Genomic DNA, 22,818 nt, shown 5'->3' on the forward strand with positions numbered 1-22,818 from the left:
AGTTGACAGAAGGATTGTTAGAAAATAGTAATCTATTTTAATTACATGGCTGGGCCTCATTACTAAGTGCTATTAATACAATGTGATTCAACTCACCCCTATTCCCAAGTAACATAATTGCCTTATGTCAAGGCAGGTTCATATCTAAAGGATGTAGACAGTTTGGAAGTTTTATGCAGAAAAAAATATATGGAAGCATTTTTAGAAATTATTTACCAGGCATGGGTGAGGATGTTAAATGTGTGCACTTAAGCAAAATGATGATAGACGGAAGACAAGCAGTCGCCATAAATAACTGATATGAAAGTCATTAATATCAGATGAGGGGATAATTTATCACGCTCATCTTTCCAGATGTAGAAGCGAGGTGCTAGAACTCAGCAACAGAGTGCTGTCTGCACAATTCTGAAAAAGTTTAAATTGATAAATTATTAATTAGCCATGTAAAATATTTATTAAATCCAACTGACATTTGTTAAGCTTGTGGTGTAGACGAAGCTCTATGAGAATTACTGTGGAAGGGTAAAGAGTCGGGATCTGTGTCCCTCAGCTGCTCCTCTGTCCCCTCCCTCTTCAGTCCATGGCCATCATCCCCTCATACCACATGAGGACTCTTAAGGCTTCCCAAATCCTAACCCTTTCTCATTATACCCAACATCCGCAGGAGCTCCTCTCCTCCATTCATAGACATACCAGGAAGGAACAGGTGTCTCTAGAGGTCTTTGCTGTTAGCTTTAGCCTGTAGGCATTTGTTTATTCTGTCATTCATTCCAGAAATTTTAATTATCATCTGCTATGTGCTAGGTACTTATAATGCATTGTTAGACATGCAGAGGAAACAGCAGTCTCACACAGACTTAGATTTTCCCCAGGCTGTCCTCACGGAGAGTTACATGGAGGATGCAATACATCCTTTCTCCCATAATTCCTTGAGGCGAAGGCCTGGGGAGTGATTCTATTTTCTCGCTTCACTCCCTCCATCCTCACTCAAGCTCTGGGGCTGAGTGATTGCCATCTCTCCAGTGCATTCCGTGGCTTATATAAATAGTGGCAATTGTTTGGAATAAGTTGTGTTACAAAACCACCCCAAAGTGACTACTTTTCCTTGTAGAAACAGTAAAGATGACATTATGAGAAAAGCCCTATGATTCAGGGGACTTAGGTTAAAACATGAAATGGAAAAATTGTAGCAAAGAAGAACAAATGTAAATACTTTCCTTTTATATTACCCCAGATGCTCTTATTGCACTTATTCATGCTGATACTGAATATAAACAGGTCAGGAAAAGTAAGCAGATTTTAATTAAAACATGTAAATTACAAAGCATTACAGAAATTAATTGCAAACAAAGCCCAGTACAGTTAAGTGACATTAAAAACTGCGAAAGGTACAGAGAAACATTAAGCAGCAGGGGAATATTGGTAAGGAGGTGGCAGAGGCAGTCAATTGACATCTACCTTACCTCCTTGTGTCTAAAGGACACAAGAAGCTCTACTCTGTGCATCTAAGCAAAACTGGAGTCACTACAGCTAAATTCTTATCAGCTGACCCAACTTAAAGCAAGATAGCATCGTTTGCACCCAGAGTCTTTCTCTTCGTGGCACTTGGTGTTCCTTGTCCTCTTTACTGGGTTTAGAGTCACCCAGGAGACACATCTCTGGGAATGCCCATCAGGAAGTTTACAAAGAGGTCTAACTCAGGAGAGAAGACCCACCATCACTGCAGGTGGCACTAACCCCTGGGTAGGGGTCCTGGACTGAGTCAAAAAAGAAAAAGAGTAGACAGCAGCTGTGAGGAATTCTTCATCTCTGTCTGCTTCCTGTGAACAAGGTGTGGCCAGCTCCTTGGTGCTCTCACTACCACAGCTGCAGCTGCTCTCTCGGCTGTGCCTTCCATGTTAGGATAGATCGCACCTTCAGACTGTGTGCTAATATAGGCCCTTTCTTTGTTAAGTTGCTTTTGTAGGCTATTTTATCCCAGCAATAAGAAAAGCAACTGAAGCACTCTGGTGTTCTTATTCCAAAGGGAGCATAGAGATGGCTTCCAAAGGTCCTTCCACATTACACTGCTCATTAATAGTGCACAAACCATAAGATTTAGAAATATCAATAGAACCAATTGTACTAGAAGACTCACACACCGTTCTTTCTTTCATGGATATGATCAACAAGATGTGAGATTTAGAATTTGAATAATATAACAAACATCCCTTGCCAGAAGGCTAAATGTCTTCTTATAAAATATTAATGGGTTCACAGAATATAGCTTTAGAGTAAACAAAACCTTGGGAAATTTTTGAGTTTCATTCCCAAAGGAAAAAAATGTAGATATTCTGTTTAATAGTCAACAAAATAAAACTAAATATAAAATACAGAGAAACTAACAAATAAATTTGAAGAAATGGAAATGCTGTTCCAGTGTATTATTGAATGACAAAGGAAGTAAAATTTAGTCCATTGCTACTTGGAATACAACAGATATAAATATTGCAAGCATTGCAGACACAAGAATAAAGGATATTCTATGTAAACCTGCCAAATGACAAGGTCACAAGCACATGGCCAGCACAGACCTTGCATGTTCATCTTTGATCCATCCATAGTTTGTCCAATTAACCATATCTGTGTCTGTACCCACTTCTGCCAGTCATACCACTCTTAGAAGGTGGCACCAGCCTGTGCCCATGTGACCAAGTCACACAGAAGGAGGTATGTGTCACTTGCTTGTTTGGTTGATGCTAGCACCTATTGCCTTTGTTAAGCCTAGTGTCAGCTCTCAACCAGACTACCCCCAGGCCTTCCCACTGCTCTTTCCCATATTCAATTCTTTCTTTGGAGAGATGTTCAAGTTCCCTATTAAAGACATTTTTATTCCTTTGCTAGAGCCCCCCGCCTCCCATGACTTCTATAGCACATGGAATAATGTTTGCATTCCTTGTTGCAGTTCAGCTTTGATCAGCTTTGGCCTATGTTTCTTGACACCTCTCACTTTTCTCCCTTTATTATATATTCCAATGTTGTAAGAGCCTGCTTGTTGGTTCCCAGCTACTCAGCCCTGAAACATTCACACAGAAACTATATTCATTAAATCATGGCTTGGCCTATTAGCTCTGACTTCTTATCAGCTAAATCTTACATCTTAATTTAACTCATTTCTATTAATCTGTGTATCGCCACATGGCAGTGGCTTACCAGGTAAAATTCCAGCCTCTGTCTCTGGTGGGGCTACGTGGCTTCTTTCTGACTGTGGCTCCTTTCTCCTAGCATTCATCTTCGTTTTCTCTGCCTAAGTTCTACCTTGCTGTAGGATCCAAAGCAGTTTCTTTATTAATCAATGATATTCAGAGCATACAGAGCTGGTTCTTCCCAGGCTTTACCTGCAGATTCTGTGCATCATTAGCGGCATCCCAACAAGGCTCTGGTGTGGAAACTGAGCCTCTGGTGTGGAAATCTGGTCCTCACATGTATGAAAATACAAAGAATGACCAGAATAGTTATAAAAACAGCAAGGCTGGAAGAGTTATAGCTTTCCGGCTTCAGTGTAGAGTCAGGACATCTGAGTGCAGCATGAGGATAAACAGATAAGTATACAAAATAAAAGGGCTAAATGCAGGACTTTGCCTACGAGGCTACTCTTCCAGTTCCTGTGATGAATGAAATACCCTTATAAAAGCAACTTTAATGGATTGCTATTAGCATATAGTTTTTATGTTTTATTTCCATTTGAGTGGTTGTTCCCCCATTCTTGTTCATGACATTTTTAGCTGTTCCAGAATCTTTTCATCGTTTTTGCTTTTTACCTTAGATATATGACCTATTTCAAGTTGATTTTCTATATGGCATGAAACAGTTTTTTTTTGTAGGAATCTGCAGTTCTAGCACCACCAGGCTTTGCTTTGCTCTTCGATTTCTTTGAGCCCTCTGTAAAAGCATTTGGTCCCTGAGATGGCTAGTGATAAATTTCAACTGGTCATAAATTAGAATCCCCTGTAGACAGGCCTCTTAGGTATGTCCATGAGGGATTATTTTGATTAAGTTAAAGGCATCTTAAAGAGAAAGGGGATTCCTTATCTCACATTTCCAGGTTATAGTTCATCATTGTGGAGAAGGACTCAATCGCAGAGCATGAGGAAGCAAGCAGTCACGTGGCATCTCTACTCAGGATCAGGACACAATGCTGCATGCAGGCCTTTGCCTGGCTTTCTTTCTCCATCCTAACACAATCTAGGATAGCCTGCCAGGGAATGGGGCCACCTCAATATAACCTAACCAAGATAACACACTAGTATATATAGAAAGAAAAGTGATTAAACAATATGTTGGCCTTAACAAAGGTTCTCAGTTACTAGAAACACTCATCATTTTCAGTTACTAGAGGTAGTCTTCTTTTGTCAAATTTTTTGAGGATTTCTTATTTAAGAAAGTCAATCTTTTCCCTTCTTTTAAAATGTTAGTTCTTATATACTTAGAAGTTTATTTATTTTCCATTTTAAGGTGCATCCACATGAACTGTACCATAGGGCTCGGTTTGTGTGCCTTCATACTCTTGTAGATTACAGTTCTTGGATGTTAGACATCATTCCTTAACAGCCATTTCATTTGTCTTTGCTGTTTCCCAGGTGTTTCTACCAGCAAGTCAAATGCAGACTTAGTGCTTTCAGCACAGCCACATATCCTGGCCCTTGACGGATGCTCTCTCTGGATATGGGGTGTTGATAGTCTTTGCTTTTAAATATAATTGTATATTTTTAAAACATATTTATTTAAATATATTTTATTTAAACCCTTTTTATTTTACTTTTGAGATTATAACATAATCACATTATTTCTCTCCCTCTCTCTATCCCTTCCCATAAACACCTCCTTGCATGCAGACAAAGTATTTTGATTATATTATATTCACCTCTCACTCCCAGAGTCACACCCTACTGCCCACCCCAATGCCACCTTGTTCCCATATCAAGTCCAATTCACGGGTGAGGGGCCAGTGGATGGTTGACCTGACCATAGACTCTCCCCTCCCTAGAAATGATCATTTGTCAATTGCTCTTCAGGGTGGGAGTTGGTGAGCTCTCCCCACTTCATGCGGGAGTGTTGAGTGGGTTGATTTTCTGCAGGCAGCCAGAGCTGTTGCATTCACAGTTGCAGTAATCTTGTCATACCCAGAATACACCATTTTGTAGCAATCCTCTCTAACTTCTGGCATGTAGATCTTTGTGCCCCTTCTTTACAATATTCCCTGAACCTTGAAGGTCTGTGATACAGATGCCACCTTTGACCTTTTTGGTGGCATTTTATTAAACTGTGTACCATTTCTGAGCTTAAGTCTCTTTTCAGTTTTGTTTTTTGTTTTTTTGTTTGTTTTTTTTTTTGGTCCTTGCATTTTGCTGTGTGCCTTGTAATCTCTACATTGCGTGTGACCAGATTAGGACTTAAGCAGCATTTACATGCTTAACTTGGAGTCCCTTTCTGTTGACTCTTTATAGCTGATATTCCAGCTTTTCACTCACCAGGCCAGCAGGAGTACATTTTTCTTCTTGAGCTCCAGATGCCTTATCCAACTCAGAAAGAGTCTTGTAGAAAAAATTCATATGAACTTGCCTCTTGTTGGTTGCTATTCCTGCCCCCCCCCACAACAGATCAACTACCCTCTAGTTTCTGCTTTCTACTGTTTGTCTTTATTATCTTTAAATAATGCATGTATGTGCATATGTATGTGTGTATATTTGTATTGTGTGTATGTATGCACATATGTGTATATATGCATGTCTGCATGTTGTACTATAAAAACATTGTTTTTCCAAGTTCAGTAGACCTCTTGTAATCTGTTGAATCCCTCCACTATGTGAACTTGTTTGGGATGCACCTCCTTTCCCAAGCTCTTTGTATAGCTCTGTGAGTCCTGTGCTGCTGTCTCCCATCCTGGTTCTCTGATCATCCTTGTGCACATGCACTACTTTGTTGGCCTTTTGCTTTCATCCTCATCTTTCTTCTGGTTCCTTCCTCAGTCCTGTATCCTCTCCTTTTACCTTTTCCTGTCTGAGCCTGCTTGATATATTGGTTTAAGGTTCTTTTTGCCTGCTAACTTGAATATGTGAGTCAGGATTTTCAGTTAAAATATGAGCTCATTTCCCTTCCATTCTTACTATATCTCCCTAATTCCTTCTCCTAGTGATTCTCTGTTATCGTCTCCCTCTGCCCTTCCTCTCCGTGTTCTGGCCTGCTGGGTCTGCTACTTTTATATCTCACTCTGATTTCTCTTTACCACTATCATCTTATCTTAAATCTTATTCTTATAAAATTCTTAGGAGTGGTATTGCTTTATCCAGGTATTCTTTCCATGTATATCTACTGTGCTGTTCAGCAAGCCTCTCAAATCACCAACTTTATGATAGAGCTTTCCTGTCCTAAAGCCTATTAGTGTCTCCTTCTCACCTGTAGCCCAAGATTCCAACTGTAGAGGTGGTTCATAAGCTTTCCGGTTAGGTCTGTAAGCTCAGCTCTCACCCTCACCTCTGCCAGTACTCTTTCTTCAGGCCTGTGCAGCCCAGAGCTGTTAACAGTTCTGGGGCTCTCAAACCTTTCTTACTTTGAAGCATTTCACACAGGTTTTCCCTTTCTTTGGAGGACATGTCCATAATTTTCAACTTTTAATTATTTGCTAGCTCAAATGACAGTGTGGGAGTTGGCCCTGAGCCATCGGGGAGTCTCTTGGCACATGGTACTGTACCCTGTGCCTGGATTACACGGTCCTAATCCTGCCCATGGGCTTTTCCCCTTCCACTAGACCGCAAGCTCCCTAAAACAAGAGGTATGTCTACTTCACTGGCAAGTTGGAACAACTAGAAACCATCTGTTTGTCATCTTTTAAAAGATTTCTAAAACTTTTTATCTATGTGTGTTGTATGTGTATGCCACATGTGTGCAGTTCTTGTGGTGGCCAGAAGATAAAATCTGATCCACTGGAGCTTGAGTTACAGGCAGCTGTGAGCCTTCCCAGGTGCTGTGAGGAACCAAACAGTCATTCTCTAGAACAGACAGTGCTCATAACCATTGAGCAGTCCTTCCCCCTCACCACAAAGATATTAACATCATCTTATTTAACAATATACATCAGAATAAATTTCAGATAAATTTAGTAGTTGATATTATTTTAATACAGAATTATAGTTAAATACCCACTTTCTTTCTCTGTGGAGACATATTTTCCAAAAGTAAAATAGAGGCCACATCCTGTAGTTTTTGTTAAGGTATAAAAGTTATATTTAAAGCCTTCAGTATTTATTGTTTGTTTAAATTATATTCATTAGTTAATAAAAATTACTGAGGCCTTAGTGATGCCCAGCACAGATATTCCTTTCTGTGTGGCATTTGCATTTAGTGGGGGATAAGACACACACTAAATAAATAAACATCTTAGTATTCAGGTTTTCTAAAGCTGATGCTCCACTGGCAAGAAAAACATGCACAAAAGATCAAGTGAGGTAATATCCATGCATCAAAAATTGTATACTTTATAACAAAAGCTCTATGCCTAGTTATCTAATTACAAACTTTTAAGTTTTATGCTTATTTACATAAAATATGTTCTACAGAATAAATTTGTTGAGTATTAAGAAGTCTACACAGTGCATAGCAAACAATCTTCCCATCTTCCTCAGCAACTTTCTCTTTCAGAAGCAAACACCACTGCCAACTTTCTATCAGAAACATTTTAAAAATGTGATATCAGTGAGGCTACAATGGACGAGTGCTCTCATAAACTGTGGGAGGAAATGGGAGGTGAGCTAATCTTTCTGGAAATAAAAACTGTCACCATATATCAAGTCTTAAGATGTATGCTATGACTTCATAATTATACTTTTGGACTCTATAGAAAAATAAATCAATGGTACAAATTTATTATGTAATAGGTAGATACCGTGATCTAATTATAAGAAGTTGTGAAATATCTTAAGTTTCCACAAACAGCTCATTACAGAACAGTATATCACATAATGGAATATTAGAGAGTTGTTATTGCTCATCCACAGCTTCATGTTATTCCAGATCCTACGTAATTCCTGGGATGCTGTCCACCTTACTTAAATGTAGTTTCTGTAAGTGAATATGGAGGTGTGAGGCATAGTTCAGTGGTAGAGCATTTTCTCGGCATGCAGAAAGCTAGTCCCCCGACACCGCACACACACACACACACACACACACACACACACACTCACTCACACACTTACACAACACACCTCCACCTCCACCAACAGCACTCAGAAAAGGTTGAATGCTATGCAGTCAGCCAAGACAAAATTCCAAATTTGCCAGCACATAAGAATCACCTAGAAGCCGGGTGGTGGTGCACGCCTTCAAATCCCAGCACTCGGAGATCAGAAGCAGGCGGATCTTTGTGAGTTCGAGGTCAGCCTGGCCTACAAGAACTAGTTCCAGAACAGGCACCAAAGCTACAGAGAAACCTTGTCTCAAAAAAATAATCACCTAGAAAACATCTGGACTCCAGGCTGCTCTCTCCAGACTCTAAAAGGAGGTGACGAACTTTGTCACAGCAATAATACTTAAACACCTGAGAAACACAGGGCAGGTCAGTTAGCGTCTCACACAGTACCAGCAAGGGCAGGAGATATAACATAGAGTAGTAGAATACAGATCTAGTGTGTGTGTGTGTGTGGGGGGGGTGTCTCTGCTCTCATGACAAAGCACAGAAAGATGAAAATCAATAATTACTTAGATATTGAAAGGCTTCGAGTACACTTTTCATTGAGATGTTTTTAATTGAGGTAAATGTTGAAACTGAGAGACAGTGAATTCTGTAAGAAAATATAATTATCATATACACTGTTACCTTATAACGCAGATTAAATTTGTGGGGATTTACAGGTGTGGTGGTTGCTCCCACACTTGGCCTAAATCAACGAGGAAGCCAGCTTAAACATTCCTCATGAGCTGACACTAACAAGCAAGTGAAGCACCACAAAGCTCCTACGGTCTCATGGGAGAAACCTGAACACCTCACAGGAAGACAGCGCACATGCTTCCCAGGTCTGCAGTCTTATCCCCAGGTGTGATGGGCAGCCACGTGTGCGTTACACGTCCATTTACTTTACTGCCTTTGATCGTGCTCGGTTTGTTTATTTGTATTTTGTTTTTCGAGACAGGGTTTCTCTGTAGCTTTGGAACCTGTCCTGGGAACTAGATTTGTAGACCAGGCTGGCTTTGAACTCACAGAGATCCACCTGCCTCTGCCTCCCGAGTGCTTGGATTAAAGGCATGTGCTACCACCATTCAGCTGATCATGCTTTTTTTTTCTCTTCCCAGAACATTCTCGTTTCTGTCTTCTGGAAAATTCAGGCTTGTTCTTTCCATTATGAAATACCATTTTCTTTAATAAGTTTCTTGAGCACTGGCCATCCATCTGTCTGTCAGTTCCATGCCTCCAGGAATTTCGGTTGGATGTGTCTTTTTCCCTTGTGAAATGACCTGTGGTTGTTTCCCATCATCCATTCTCAATCTGTCCCTTGGTCTTGTGCTTAACCCAGTGTAGGGGCTCAGTGAAGCAAACCTAATGGAGGGAACATTGGAAACTGTGGGGAAAGGCAAAGTCTCCAAGAGGAATTTATTGTGATTTCACGCATATTATATTTAAGATGCAGAGCTAAATTTATAAGAAACAGTAAAGTGTGGCAATGCTTTGTGATAAATATATCTCTTACTTTCTAAGAGGCTGTCATTTTGCTGAAACTCACAGCTGAGTTAATAATACACCTTAAGGTCACGTAAGTTTAAAACTAGCAGTGGTACTGGGTACACTCAGCCTGTGTTTTTAACCTGCATTTTAGAGAACAATGTAACAGTCAAGTATGCTTACCTTGGACTTCCCAAGTAGTCAACTTTACAACCTAAGCTAAAACAAAGTTGTAATGTTGACGTATGTATCCTTCTATGCTCTTGACCCAGAGTAATGCAGACATGTTATGACAATCGCTTGCTAAAAACAGCAAGAATAGAAGTTGAAAACAATCATAACATGACTATCCACCACGAATGTGGAAGAAGACATTTGGATATTGTTTGATGAACAATGATATGTATAATACTTTTTGTTATCTGGGTCATTGGGGGTCAGTTAGTATCAGTGATTTGTAAAGTAACTCTCATTCCCTTCCTTGTGAAGTTCAATAAGTACAGAGTAAAGGAAGGTGGAAGACAAAGTGAAAACATAGTAGAGAATTCAAATTTGGGCTTGAACTTGGTTAATGACACCAAGGGTAAGTGCTATGATTTCTTTCCTTAAGGTAACACCATTGGTGATTCAGAGGTCATTATCGACTACAGGTGACTGTATACTTTTCGCAGTAAAGATCTTTAATTATATTTCATTTTTATTCTAATTTACAAGCAAGCTTTCAACCAAAATGGTGTTCATTCACTCATATTTATTTAGAGTCATATAAGTCACTATTGATTTGAGCCATATTTAATTACTCTCCTAAGTACCAGAAATAGTCAGATTGGCAGTTCCTGTGATTCAATATAAAAAATGGGAATCAAGAGCTCGGGCTCTCTTTCGCAGATGCTTTACAGCCACAGTCTGGGAGTGCATGCCGTTTACTGTTAGTATTGCAACCATATACATTTTATTAATATCCATATAGACCCTCTGAATGCAGGCTGCTGGCTCAGGAGGTAATGAGACCCCCCACTCAGGCTATTAGCCAAGCAAAGTTTGGAAAGTCCGTGGTCAGAAAAGCCTTAGGCAGGATTTGAGCATCTGTGGACAATTGAGCCCTGTCACTGTGTCTGTATTCTGTACCAGCTCCCCAGAGCAAACCTCCAAAGGGTTAAAACAATGCAACATCATTAAAATGTTAATTTGTATCTCAGTGCCTGTCCCAGAATTGAATTTTTGAGGAGTTAATTACATTTCTCTCTGCGGGTTCAGGAAACTGTTAGTCTCACATTATCTAATTTATTGAACATATTTTGGTCCGTACAACTTTTCCATTAGTCATCCCTAAAACATACATGGGGCCACGAATAAGACACTGATAATGAGCATTGCTACCTAGAAGAAGCACAGCTCCAACCTACAGGACTGTGGGAAATCGAATGACATGACTACCAAACCTTGGCACTCTGAGCCTATAGCCCTTCACACCAACAAGTTAGGTTCTATCAGGGGCTCCCTGTGGTTGCTGTGAGTGTTGGTGATGACGGACTCCTATGTTATAAGAATGCCACTGCTGATGTTTTGATTCTCTGTAACTTTCAAAATTAAAAGACCCTTAGAAACAAACCATGCTGAAAATATCTTTTAAAAATAAGAAGCACATTCAGATTCTGCTACATAGCAAATTCCCTGTGAAGAAAAGTTCCAAATTTGCGACTCTATTTGCATTTCCATAAACACAGAGAATCTTTGTGCCTAATATGTGACAAATAACAGTGTTAGAAGTAGGCATTTTAAGGCTCTAATTATGCATAGGTTCTCATTCTTGTTAGTGTGTTTACAATGGGATGCAATATAAAATGTGTACTGCCCCCACAACAAGGCTGATATTTTAATGCATTTTAACTCACAATGATGTTGTTTAAAATGATTAAAGCATTAAAATAATAAAAAAGATGCTAAGGTGCCACTGTGCCCCCTAAAGCAGATTCTAAGATGTAGATGAATTGCAAAATATCAAGGACTGCCTAAGCATCAACTCCTGAGAAGGGAGAGAAGGCACCAAGGGTGGGAGGTGGGAGGAGCTGAGCAGCGATGCAGCCTAGCCAGGGCCTGACCCACCCTTCTCAGAGCTCTGTGGAGCATGCAAAACAAATTCCTTAGTCAAATGGCAAAGGATATTTTCCTATGTGTGACTTTGGTTTTGCATTCAGGTAAACAAACTTAGTGTTATTGCTAAACTAGGCCACCAACTCCCTTCCCAAATACAAATGTGAGTCCAGCATGCATGGCTGTGCCAGCAGATGACTCTGTAAATCCAAGCCTAAGAATTTTCCTTAATACATCGTAGGACTGTGGGCCACATCTGTGAAACACACCAAGTCTCAGGTAGGTCAGAAGAGGATGGCAGGTTCATGTCTGTAGTAAGGAAGGCCACTTGTTTGTTCCTGACCACCCAGACTCCCAAAGTAATCACACAGAAACTATATTATTTAAATCATTGCTTGGCCCATTAGCTCTAGCTTCTTATTTGCTAACTCTTACATCCCAATTTAGCCCATTTCCATTAATCTGTGTATCACCACGAGGCCGTGGCCTACTAACAAAGTTTCAGCACATCTGTCTCCAGTGGAGCTACATGGCTTCTCTCTGACTCTTCCTTTTTTTTCTCCCAGCATTCAGTTTAGTTTTCCCCACCTAGCTCTGTTCCCCTATTGCTCTGCTATAGGCCCAAAGCAGTTTCTTTATTAACCAATGGTATTCACAGCATACAGAGGGAAATCCCACATTACATGTCAACTTTCAAAACAATGACTGTTCCTCCTGTGCAGATGTGTTCAGAAATGTATCCTCCTCTCTCAAGGAGGAGGAAATGATGAGGCTGTATGAGGGATGATATCCCTCCATGACATTTGAATAGAAAAGGCAAATGAGCCTGAACTTGTCACCAGACCCAAGCAACACAATGAGAGGGTTTTTAGATGCCTTTGCCTACAAGTAATCCCTGTCTCAGGAATGATGTTGGGGGCTGAGGGAGTCATAAGTAAATGTGCAACATAAATTATAAGGGTCAGTTTAGGCTTATTGCACAGCTGGGTTATGATATGGAGCAGTGTGCCCTCTTCCTGCTCCACTGGGAGAGCTTGGACAGTTATTGAGGGCACAAATTAGGTGACCTCTCTTCACCTTTGAATAGTCTTTGTTCGATGAAGGAATTAGTCAGCTTTATTTATTAAGATCGTAACATGCTTAGCACTGAACTTATCTAGTATAAAAGAAGTAATGGAATTACAGAATTCTCATGCTCAGAAAGACCTTTAAGAGCACAGTCTGTTTTCCTCCTAATTTCAAAATGGAAACAAGAGGTCTAACTTGGAATAGGAAGAACTCCAGTGTAGGGTGCTTTCTTTGTCAGTATGTTCATTGGGAACACTACATAGGCAGAGTCTTCTCAAATCAGCATCGATCCCGAACACTTCCCTTAAGTGGCTGGCATGTTGCTAGCTTTCAGATAAAATACATTTGTTAAATAAATTAATTCACCAAATCTGCATGCTTGGCTTTGGCAATCTTTCCATAGCTTGAGGCTTTGCAAGACTATTGTGTTTAAGAGGCTTAAATTAAGACTGATCCATGGAATATGTACAGACAAAAATTCAGATGCTTTATAGTTTTTTAAAAAAATTCACATATATCAAGGAAGAATGCAGCACTTTACACATGTCATGTTTTTATTTTAGGTAGGAGAAGTGATCACAGGAGGTCAGCGAACACCCACGTCTGTGAAAAGCAGCCTGGACAGCGGCAGAGAGCAAGCGAGCCACAGGTATCATGTTCCTGATTGTACTTGCCTATATAACTTTGTTCTCTTCATTATCACACAGTGGCTAGAACACAGCTTCCAGAATGATTGTAAGCATTTAATCTTTGAAAATGCTCGGACCATGCATGTTCATGTTTATTCCAACTCCCCAGACTCCTCATTTATAGGGTTCTTGATCTTCCAGACTCCAACCTGTGTCCCTGCACGTCTCAGCTGCTTGTGAAAATTGTAGTAATACTGATAATATTCATCATGACTGCTGATATTTACCGAACACTTGCTTTGTAACCACATTAGTCAGTGCAAACCCCACTTTTCAAGGGGGATTTGAGTGTCCCAAAGGCCATGGAGCATGTTGAACCAGTTCATGTTCATAATACTGCTTTTATCACATCACATCCCTGTGTGATTCCCTTGTCACCCGACATTCTAGGTTCCCTAAATATAAGAGCCTCTATCACTGCCCTCTTCTCAGTGTCCTGACCATAAATTATCTACAGCCTCTTCCTAAATGCATTTTCCAGCAAAACTCTCACTTTGTCAAGAGAATATTCACTCATTTCCAGTATTCCACTGTGTTAGAAACTGCTTCCCCGAGATCCTGGCCCTGTCTCCTTGAAAGCTTCAGGACAAAGCCAATCTCCTCTAAACATGCCAGCAAGGAAGTCAGTTTATACAAAGCTCTCCTGGTTCCCAGGCTCTGGATAAGGCCCCAGTTCCTTCAGCTAGCCTACTTCTCATGACTTCCAGACTCTTAACATCCAGATGGCAGAATCTATTTTGGACTAAGGCAAATTTATCTCTGTGCTACAAATGTATATTCTGGATCACATCATAAAAATACCTGCACAAGCGCTGTATTTGTGTTCTGCATCATAAAGCCTCAGCCATGTGTATAGCCAAAGGTGACCATTGAGGTTTTGTAGAGATTTTTAAACATGGAATTTGTTTGAACAACAGGTACGGAATGAATTTCTCCTGAAAACCAGTTTGCTGTTTTAACCTTGGAAAGTCATTTGTATTTTTTAATCTAGTAAATTTTACTACAGATTCAAGATCCTTAGCTATCACGACTTATGTGAATATTAGACTCATAATTAACCCCAACACCCTCAAGCCAAGTAAACAATCTTAGCTAATTTGCAAGGGGTTGCAGAATAGAAAGGCAAACCACTGCAGTCTGGAGGTCGTTATCAGACCTCAGGAAGACTGTCATTACTATGGTTAGATTTGGCAGTTGGAGTCGTCTTAGTACAGTGCATCTACAAAGCATTTCTTTCTCGGTTTCACTGTGAAGAAAGCTCACCTCCCAACCCCCCACCCAGGGCTCCTGTGGAGGCTTACTGTAGAGCTCTCTCTTCCCTGGAAAACTGCAGTGTACTCTAGCCCTTCTTTGCGAACACTGCTTCTGGGCTGGGCAACTTCATTAACTAACGTTGTCTATTAAAGGTGTGCATGGGGATTGAGTTTGGGTTGCTTGTTGGTCTTTGAAAAAGAGGGTAGCAATGCAACAGGAATCTGGGAGGACTGGAAGAGACCTCCACCTTCTCCTAACTGGATCAGTCTGCTTCTCATGCTGAGCAGATGGAGCCAGTAGAGGAAGAGGAAAGACTGGTTTATCCCTCATGGCTGGAGGGGAGCACCTGGTGAACGAATGTGGTTCTTCATACTGTGATGCAAAGGGAAACGCACAGGGTCCTCAAAAGTGAAAATATTTATGATGCAGTTGCTGAGACCCTGGACTAAACAAACCATATTTCATCATCAAAATAGCGTGGCATGAAAAAAAGCCTTTCTTACTGAGATGCACAGAAGTTGAATTTACCCAACATCACGAAACGAGAGAGATGGATCCAGAACTGTGACGCTTTGGGATTAGCCTTTGTATTGTATAGTGTAGTCATGACATAGCATCCGGAGTTGAAGTTAGCAATAGTTTTATGGCTGATGCTTTCTTTGCCTTATTCTAGGAATCTTATCCTCTTCTAGAGTTTTGTACTCTTGTCTTTCCTGTTTGGGTGCTTTCTATCAGGAATTGAATTTTAAGAAGTGATTTTTTTTTTTTTGTGTTTCACTGGCTCTAAAATGTTGGTCATCAAGACCCCTGTGTCACAAATCATGCATCTGAATGTGAAGGTCTGGATTCTTCCTTGATTTTCATAGCTTTCTAATAAGTCCTTATAACTTAAGGAAAAGGTCATCTCACCTTCTTGAAGAGGATCTGGCTGTTCTTGTGTCTTTATAAGCCCGCATTAATTTTAGAATCAACTTGTCTGGTTTCACATGCAAATTGTATGTGTCTCTTTTTTTCAAATACTACATTGAAAAACCAGAAACATGCTAACTTTATAACCAGATGAGGTTTATGTCTGTAAGTTTTGGAAGCTCAAGGACAGTCTGGTAAAGACCTCCCAGGTATGTGACTTTTGCATCTGAGACACCTGTATAAGGAGCAGTCACATCACCATTTGGAGCTAAACAGAAAAAAAAAGAGCTTAAGTTCAGTCTCTATGTAAGTATCTGATCGCAGAGTGATCAGGTCCAAGAAGTCCAGCATTCCTGCGTTACTTTTAAAGGCAGCACGCTGGATGACCTCAGAAGGAGGCCCTAGTTTCTGAAACTTAAGGGTTGAAACTACAGCACATACTTAATCTGTCTGCCTTTCTCTCTCTCTCTCTCTCTCTCTCTCTCTCTCTCTCTCTCTCTCTCTCTCTCTCTCTCTCCCTCTCTTCCATCTTTCTCCACCCCCACACTTTCAGGGGCTATATTTAGAATTGTGCATATGAATCAATTAAGGAAATCAGTCCTTCTAGCATTAGTATTTCACAGTCTCATTTGATGCCTCTACAAATTTTTGTATTTTTCAATAAGTATAGCCATGTTTTTATTTTACTGGTGTAACACTTTTATACTATTATGAATTCATTCTATTATTAACTACTATTGATATGTAAAGCTGAAATTTGTTTTTGTGGGAAAATATAGACAACATCAAACTGACTTCTTAGCCACTTGACGTTGTGAAACGTCTTGACACTTAGTGTGGTTGCACTGTTCTACAGTTAACACTACCATGGAATCCACTTTTATATTTATGTATACCTAACAATATTACTAATATTTTTCTATATCTGCCTTTTATTATCTGTGGATTCCTTTTAGATTCTCTATATCTGCAAATAGTGCTTACTGTCTTCACAAATTTCACTTTCTTTCATACCTTGCTATATAGTGGAAGACTGCAATATAGTATTAAATAAAAGAGAGATAATGGCCTGAATCTAAAATGTCTCTTTAGATTCACTATAATCTATATTTGGAGGAACTTTTAGGAGGCAGGTCCTAATTGACAGAGGTATGTTTTAGGGGTAGGCCTTTACAGGTAATTCCTGTCACCAACTTCTGTCATCCTCTGTTTTCTGTTTTGCCATGATAAGAGCATCCTGTCACATGTCCTTCAGCCGTGACCTGATCTACTCCATCATGTCTTCTTCATCATGGTGGATTGAAGCTGTGAGCCAAAATAAGTCCTTGCTATCTTAAACTGTTTCTAACAGGTACTTAGTTCCCAATAGTGCAAAAGTTGTTAATACTGAAAAACCAGGAAGGGGGTTCTTGTGACAAAACCTGACTGCACGGATCCTTAGCTTTTGAAACAAGTCTATGGGAGAAATTTAGAGGAGTTTGGGAGCATGAGTTTGAGAATCCCTGGGTTGCAGAATAGGCAGAGCTTAATGTGTGATTATGTTTGGAATTGGAAATGCCAGAATGCCAATAGAAATGAGCACAGTGAAGAAAATGTTTGTAAGGTTTTGGTAGGAACAAGAATTCTATTGGAAATTGGATTAGAGGACTGTTTTACTTTTCTAATTGATGTGACCAAATACCCAACCGAAGTAACTTAAGGGACAATGGACTTGTTTTTATTCAGAGTTCCAGAGTATAGTCCATCATGACAGGGATATTAGGGGAGCAGGAAACTGAAGAACCAGCTGCTCAAATTGCATCACAGCCAGGTGCAGAGGGAAATGAATGCGTATTCTCAGTTCACTTGCTTCTTTTCATTAAGTTCAAGGCCCCAGTCCATGAAATGGTGCCACCAGCTAAGAGGTGGGTCTTCCCAGCTCACTAAAAACTCCTTCCCAGACATGCCCAAAGGCACATCTCCATGATAATTCGTGTGACAAGATAACCACAGAGCTATCCATGTTACATTTGGGCAGAGTTTATTAAATTTTGCCTTATCCTGAAATTTCTAGTCAGTCTGTATTCAAAGGTAGTAGAATGTTAAGTTGACAAACACCCACGGTTCGAAGGGGCATAGTTCCTGCTGGAGCTGAGAGCTGAATGTGGGGTCATTTGTGTGGTACTGCTTTACGGGCATGCAGGAGAGATTCGGGGAGTTGTGGGAGCTTCCACCAGGATTACAGAAAAAGGTCATTGATGGCTTGGCAGTAAGGAGCACGGTAAAATTCCATGTCTAAAGTTCTTGAGGGGTCTATATGTAAAGCTATGAGAGTCAAGCTGAAATTGCAGTGGAGACGTCATGAACATGGGAGCCATCGAGAGAACCGTGCGGCCCCTTGGCACTCACACCACACATGCAGTCATGGAACTCTGAGATTCCATTCTTGCCTTTCTGTTGGGCTTCAGTCTTGCTTTGCTTCCCTCCCTCATTCCCACACTCAAGTTCCTCCCTTTTGGAATGAAACATTTGCTCTGTGCTATTGTATAACAAAAACATGTAGTTATAGTTTAGATTTTACAGGGGTTCACTATGGAGATATTTTCTAGAGTATCAGTAGAAAGAATGAATGAAATGAGACTTGTGGATATTACTAGGCTGTTAAGACTTTGGTGATGGAATCTGGGGCCTTTCACATTCTAGGCTATCATGGTGCTATATCCATAACCTCCTTTCATACTCTTGGTCTGTAAAAGAGTCTCACTAAGTTGTCCGGCTTAGCCTTGAACTCATGGCAGACCTTGAATTTGGGATCCACATGTCTTAGCCTCCCACATGATTGGGGTTATAACCAAAATAACCAGGCAACTATCGAGAGACTCTTGAAGTTAGACTAAATGCATTTTGCATGGGTTTTCTTGGGCTAGGGGTAGAATGCTATGATTAAATATTGTAATGTCTCCCACAGGTTCATACTGTTTAAAGATTTCTGTTTATTTTATGTATATAAGAGCTTCGCCTGAATGCATGTGAGTGTACTGCTTACACACCAGGTGTCTGCAGAAGCCAGCAGGGAGTGCTGGATCCTATAGAACTGGAATTATACACATTGTAAGCCATCACATTATAGCCTAGAATGTGAAAGGACACAGATGCAGAGATCCACAGCACTGGGTTGAGCTCTCAATATTCAAAGAGAGGGAGGAGCGATAATATGAGCAAAGGGATCATGACCCTGATGAGGATGCGCACTGAAACAGCTCACCTGAGCTAATGGGAGCTCACTAACTCTGGTCTGACAGTGAAGACCTAGCATAGGACCAAACTAGGCCCTTTGAGTGTGGGTAATAGTGGATGGCTGGGACAGACTGTGCGGTCACTGGCAGTGGAATGAGGATTTATCACCACTGCTTGTACTGGCTTTTTGGAACCCATTCTATTTGGAGAGATATGTTGCTCAGCCTAGATATTGTAGGGAAGGCCTTGATCCTGCCTCAAACTGATGTGAAATACTTTGGTGACTTCCCATGGGAAGCCTTCCCTTCTCTGAAGAGTGGGTGGGCATGGGGTGAGAGGGGAAGGTGGAAGGAGCAGAAGAAGGAGAAGGAGTGGAAACTGAGATTAATATGTAAAATGATAAAAGATAGGTTTTTTTAAAAAAAAATAATTAATTAAAAAAAGACCAGTCTGAGTTATATAGTGAGTTCTGGCAGCTGTATAGCAAGCCCTCACTTCTAACTGTCCCAAAAGGCTAAGAATGGAATGGAATACTGCAACATTTATATAGTGTGTTTAATTGCCCTTGATAACAGTCTGTCTGGAGATTGGTGGTTTTATGGAAAGCTCAGCAGCTTGGCAATCAAGGTGTCAGGGCAGAAGCCTCTCTGTAATCATGGTTGTCATTCCTTAAGCACCATGGTTTTGAAGCTTCAGACCTTCATTTTTAGTATCATAGTCTCCATGATCCTGACAAGACGGCAGACAAAGTAGTGTTCCCCAGTAGATGTACATGAGGTAAGGCCATGAACCTGTGGCTGAGTTAACTCCCACAGGTTAACTCAGTGGGCTGGATTTGCAAATGGTGACAGCCTTACAATAGAGAGATGGCCCTGGGTTGAGCATATAGTCCTAGGGTGGCTAAAGGGGAGACAGAAGGGTTAGGGTCAGAGTGAAGCTTGAGTAGGACTCACCTGGCCAGTGACAGCTTGAAGACAGGAGGAACCACATACTAGGGAATGTAGACATCTTCGTGAAGAAGAAAAAGCCATAAGGGGATTGAACTTGAGTCTTTAGAGAGACATTGACTCCTTGATTTTAGCCCAAGGACACCTGAGTTAGACTCTTGAGCTATGGAACTGTTGAGAGGCAGGTCTCTGTTGTTCTGAGTCACTACCTGACATAGTTTCTCCCCCCCCCCCACTGTGTGTCTGTATCTGCAAATTTGTGTGTGAATAACTAACTAATTATGGGCTGTGAGCAGTCAATAGGGTTTTTCTTGTATGTCCATATAGTGGACCAGTGTGATCTATTAAGGAAGAGACAGATTCCTTTCCCTGTAGCTATGAGAGAAACCAGCCTAGAAGTTGGTCAGCAAAAGAACAGATAAAAAAATATGGTGAATATATATTAAATAAAATACACACACACACACACACACACACACACACACGAATTTTCTTTATTTGTAAGGAGCCATGAAAGAGTGACAATTGTAAGAAAATGGATAGAAATTGAAATCATAGAAACCATTCAGGCTAAGATAAATATGGCGTGCACTTACTTGGTGTGTATGTGTGTGTGTGTGTGAGAGAGAGAGAGAGAGAAAGAGAGAGAGAGAGAGAGAGAGAGAGAGAGAGAGAGAGAGAGAGAGAGAGAGAGAGAGAGAGAGAGAGAGAGAGAGAGAGAGAGAGAGAGAGAGAGAGAGAGAGAGAGAGAGAGAGAGAGAGATGAAAGTAGAAAAAGTAATTCTTTGTGAAATGAAGCAGAAAGAAAGACTGGGGAGTGGATGAGAATCAGTCAAAAGTGAATCAGAGGGATGGGGAAGGGAAGGAGGGGTCAAATGAGAACACAGTATAACGTTTATGCCTGAAAACGTCACAGTGAAGCCCATTACTTTGTGTGCTAACTACAAATGTAGTTTCACAAAGCATCAATCCCCTTTTCCTCCATAACTCCCAACATCCATACATTTATTGTTGCCCCCTTGGCATTTCAACAGCCTTTATGATGTCAATACCAGAGATCTTGCCAAGTAGCCTGGGGCACAGCAAGTGAGTGTGTGTTATGTGTCTTCTTCCTTAGATTGTGGACACAAGTCGTGTCTTAGTTTTAAGTTCCTAATACTGATCGCAGCGCCAAGCACCCAAAAGAGGTGTAATGAAAAGCACACTGAACTAAATAACTGACTCTTACCCTTGGAGTAATGTCCTTAACCTATGCTTTCTTTCCTGCACGGACTCCACCCTCACTGAATGTCTGCTGAGTTCCTGGTACTCCATACTCTCCTCTACTTCTGTGAACTAATTTGGCCTGGACAGTATGCACATGTATGTTGTCATCATTCCAGTTTTAATGATGAATCCACTGAGGCATAATGGCTGGGCCACTCACTCTAGAACTATAGCTTAGTAGGTAATAACCAGGGATGACTAAGAAGCCAGTGCAATGACAGTGGGCTAGGATTGATTTGGAGGCCTTTTTCATGGAATCTTTAGCGTAAAAGTCCAAGGGTGAAAGGTATATGGTTCTTTTTTCTGTGTGACGGTTTATGTGGGCTGATGTAATCAACCCAAACTTGCTCCCCAGCCTTGACTGTTTACCTCTGAGGCTTTGACTGACATCCTCCTGTTCTCCTGCTACAGAAAAAGGTGCAATGAAGGTTACCTGAGGATTTAAAGGGAATAACAAAAGATGTATCTGCGGGCAATGTCCGGCATCTCCATGAGGACCCCAGGCTCAGTGGTCTGTTAGCATACAGGACTCAGCACAGGCACACTTGTGAGTAATATTTATTAGAAGAATGAAACAAAGCAGCATTAGTCAAGAGCAAGTTTGAAGATAACTAGGGCCAAGCTTTTAAAGATCCTTTCCTCTAGAGTGACCCAGAACACTTAACTTCTGCAGCAGAGAAACACCAACACAGTGCATTAGGCAGGCTCATTAGAGGCTGGATGCTTTGGATTTTAACTAGGGGCTAGAATATGTCAAAATTCTACTTCCAGAAGGAAAGCACACACATGCTTCTTACATACGCTGCTGGCAGAGTGAGCAGCCTTACTTCCAAGGAAAGTTTCATGTCACTATAGAGACATGCCATGCAGCCAAGCCCCAGCCTTGCAGGTCTTTTTACCTATGATCAGATAAGAGGAGATAGGTTGCTCAGGTCTTGTCCTTCTACACTGGTCATTTATCTAAGTACCAGTTTCCTTGTCTTCTGACTTGTCTTAGTCACTACTTCAGTGAAGGCACAGTTCATTCTGGTCTCTTCTCTTTTCCTATAGCATACAGAGTTCATTTGTAGCAAACAAGCTAGACTACAGAATGTACTATTTTATAGTCTCTTGATTCTTAGTGTTCTCCCTCAACAAGTCTGTGCACATACTCAGAACACTGAGAGGAATTAACTCAAATGCCTTGAAGAGCTGAGCAGAGGCCAGAAATGAGGAGTGAGATCTCAGCAATGAGCAGGGGATCTCAGCAATGAGGAAGGGATCTCAGCAACAATGAGGAGGGGATCTCAGCAATGAGGAGGGGATCTCAGCAATGAGCAGGGGATCTCAGCAATGAGGAGGGGATCTCAGCAATGAGCAGGGGATCTCAGCAATGAGGAGGGGATCTCATCAATGAGGAGGGGGATCTCAGCAATGAGGAGGGGATCTCAGCAATGAGGAGGGGATCTCAGCAATGAGGAGGGGGATCTCAGCAATGAGGAGGGGATCTCAGCAATGAGGAGGGGATCTCAGCAATGAGGAGGGGATCTCAGCAATGAGCAGGGGATCTCAGCAATGAGGAGGGGAATCTCAGCAATGAAGAGGGGGATCTCAAGTACAACAAGAGTCCCTTCTTTCCCAAGGATAGAGTTTTCCTCTTTGCAGCAGACAGCATCTGTTGGGCACATGTCACCTGAGGACATCA

At 41.0% G+C, this 22,818-nt stretch overlaps 1 protein-coding gene across 2 annotated transcripts in view; it reads left to right on the plus strand.

Moving 5' to 3' along the window:
- The window catches only part of Dnaaf11 (dynein axonemal assembly factor 11), a 95,356-nt gene that overhangs the window by 70,136 nt on the left and 2,402 nt on the right, over positions 1-22,818 (plus strand). For both annotated transcript variants that reach the window (XM_075963607.1, XM_075963606.1), the window contains one exon: positions 13,417-13,502. In XM_075963607.1, coding sequence (XP_075819722.1) covers positions 13,417-13,502 — 86 coding nt within the window. The remainder of the gene's footprint in view (positions 1-13,416; positions 13,503-22,818) is intronic.

This window comes from Microtus pennsylvanicus, chromosome 2 (assembly GCF_037038515.1).
Source record: "Microtus pennsylvanicus isolate mMicPen1 chromosome 2, mMicPen1.hap1, whole genome shotgun sequence".
In the NCBI taxonomy this organism is placed as follows: Eukaryota; Metazoa; Chordata; class Mammalia; order Rodentia; family Cricetidae; genus Microtus; species Microtus pennsylvanicus.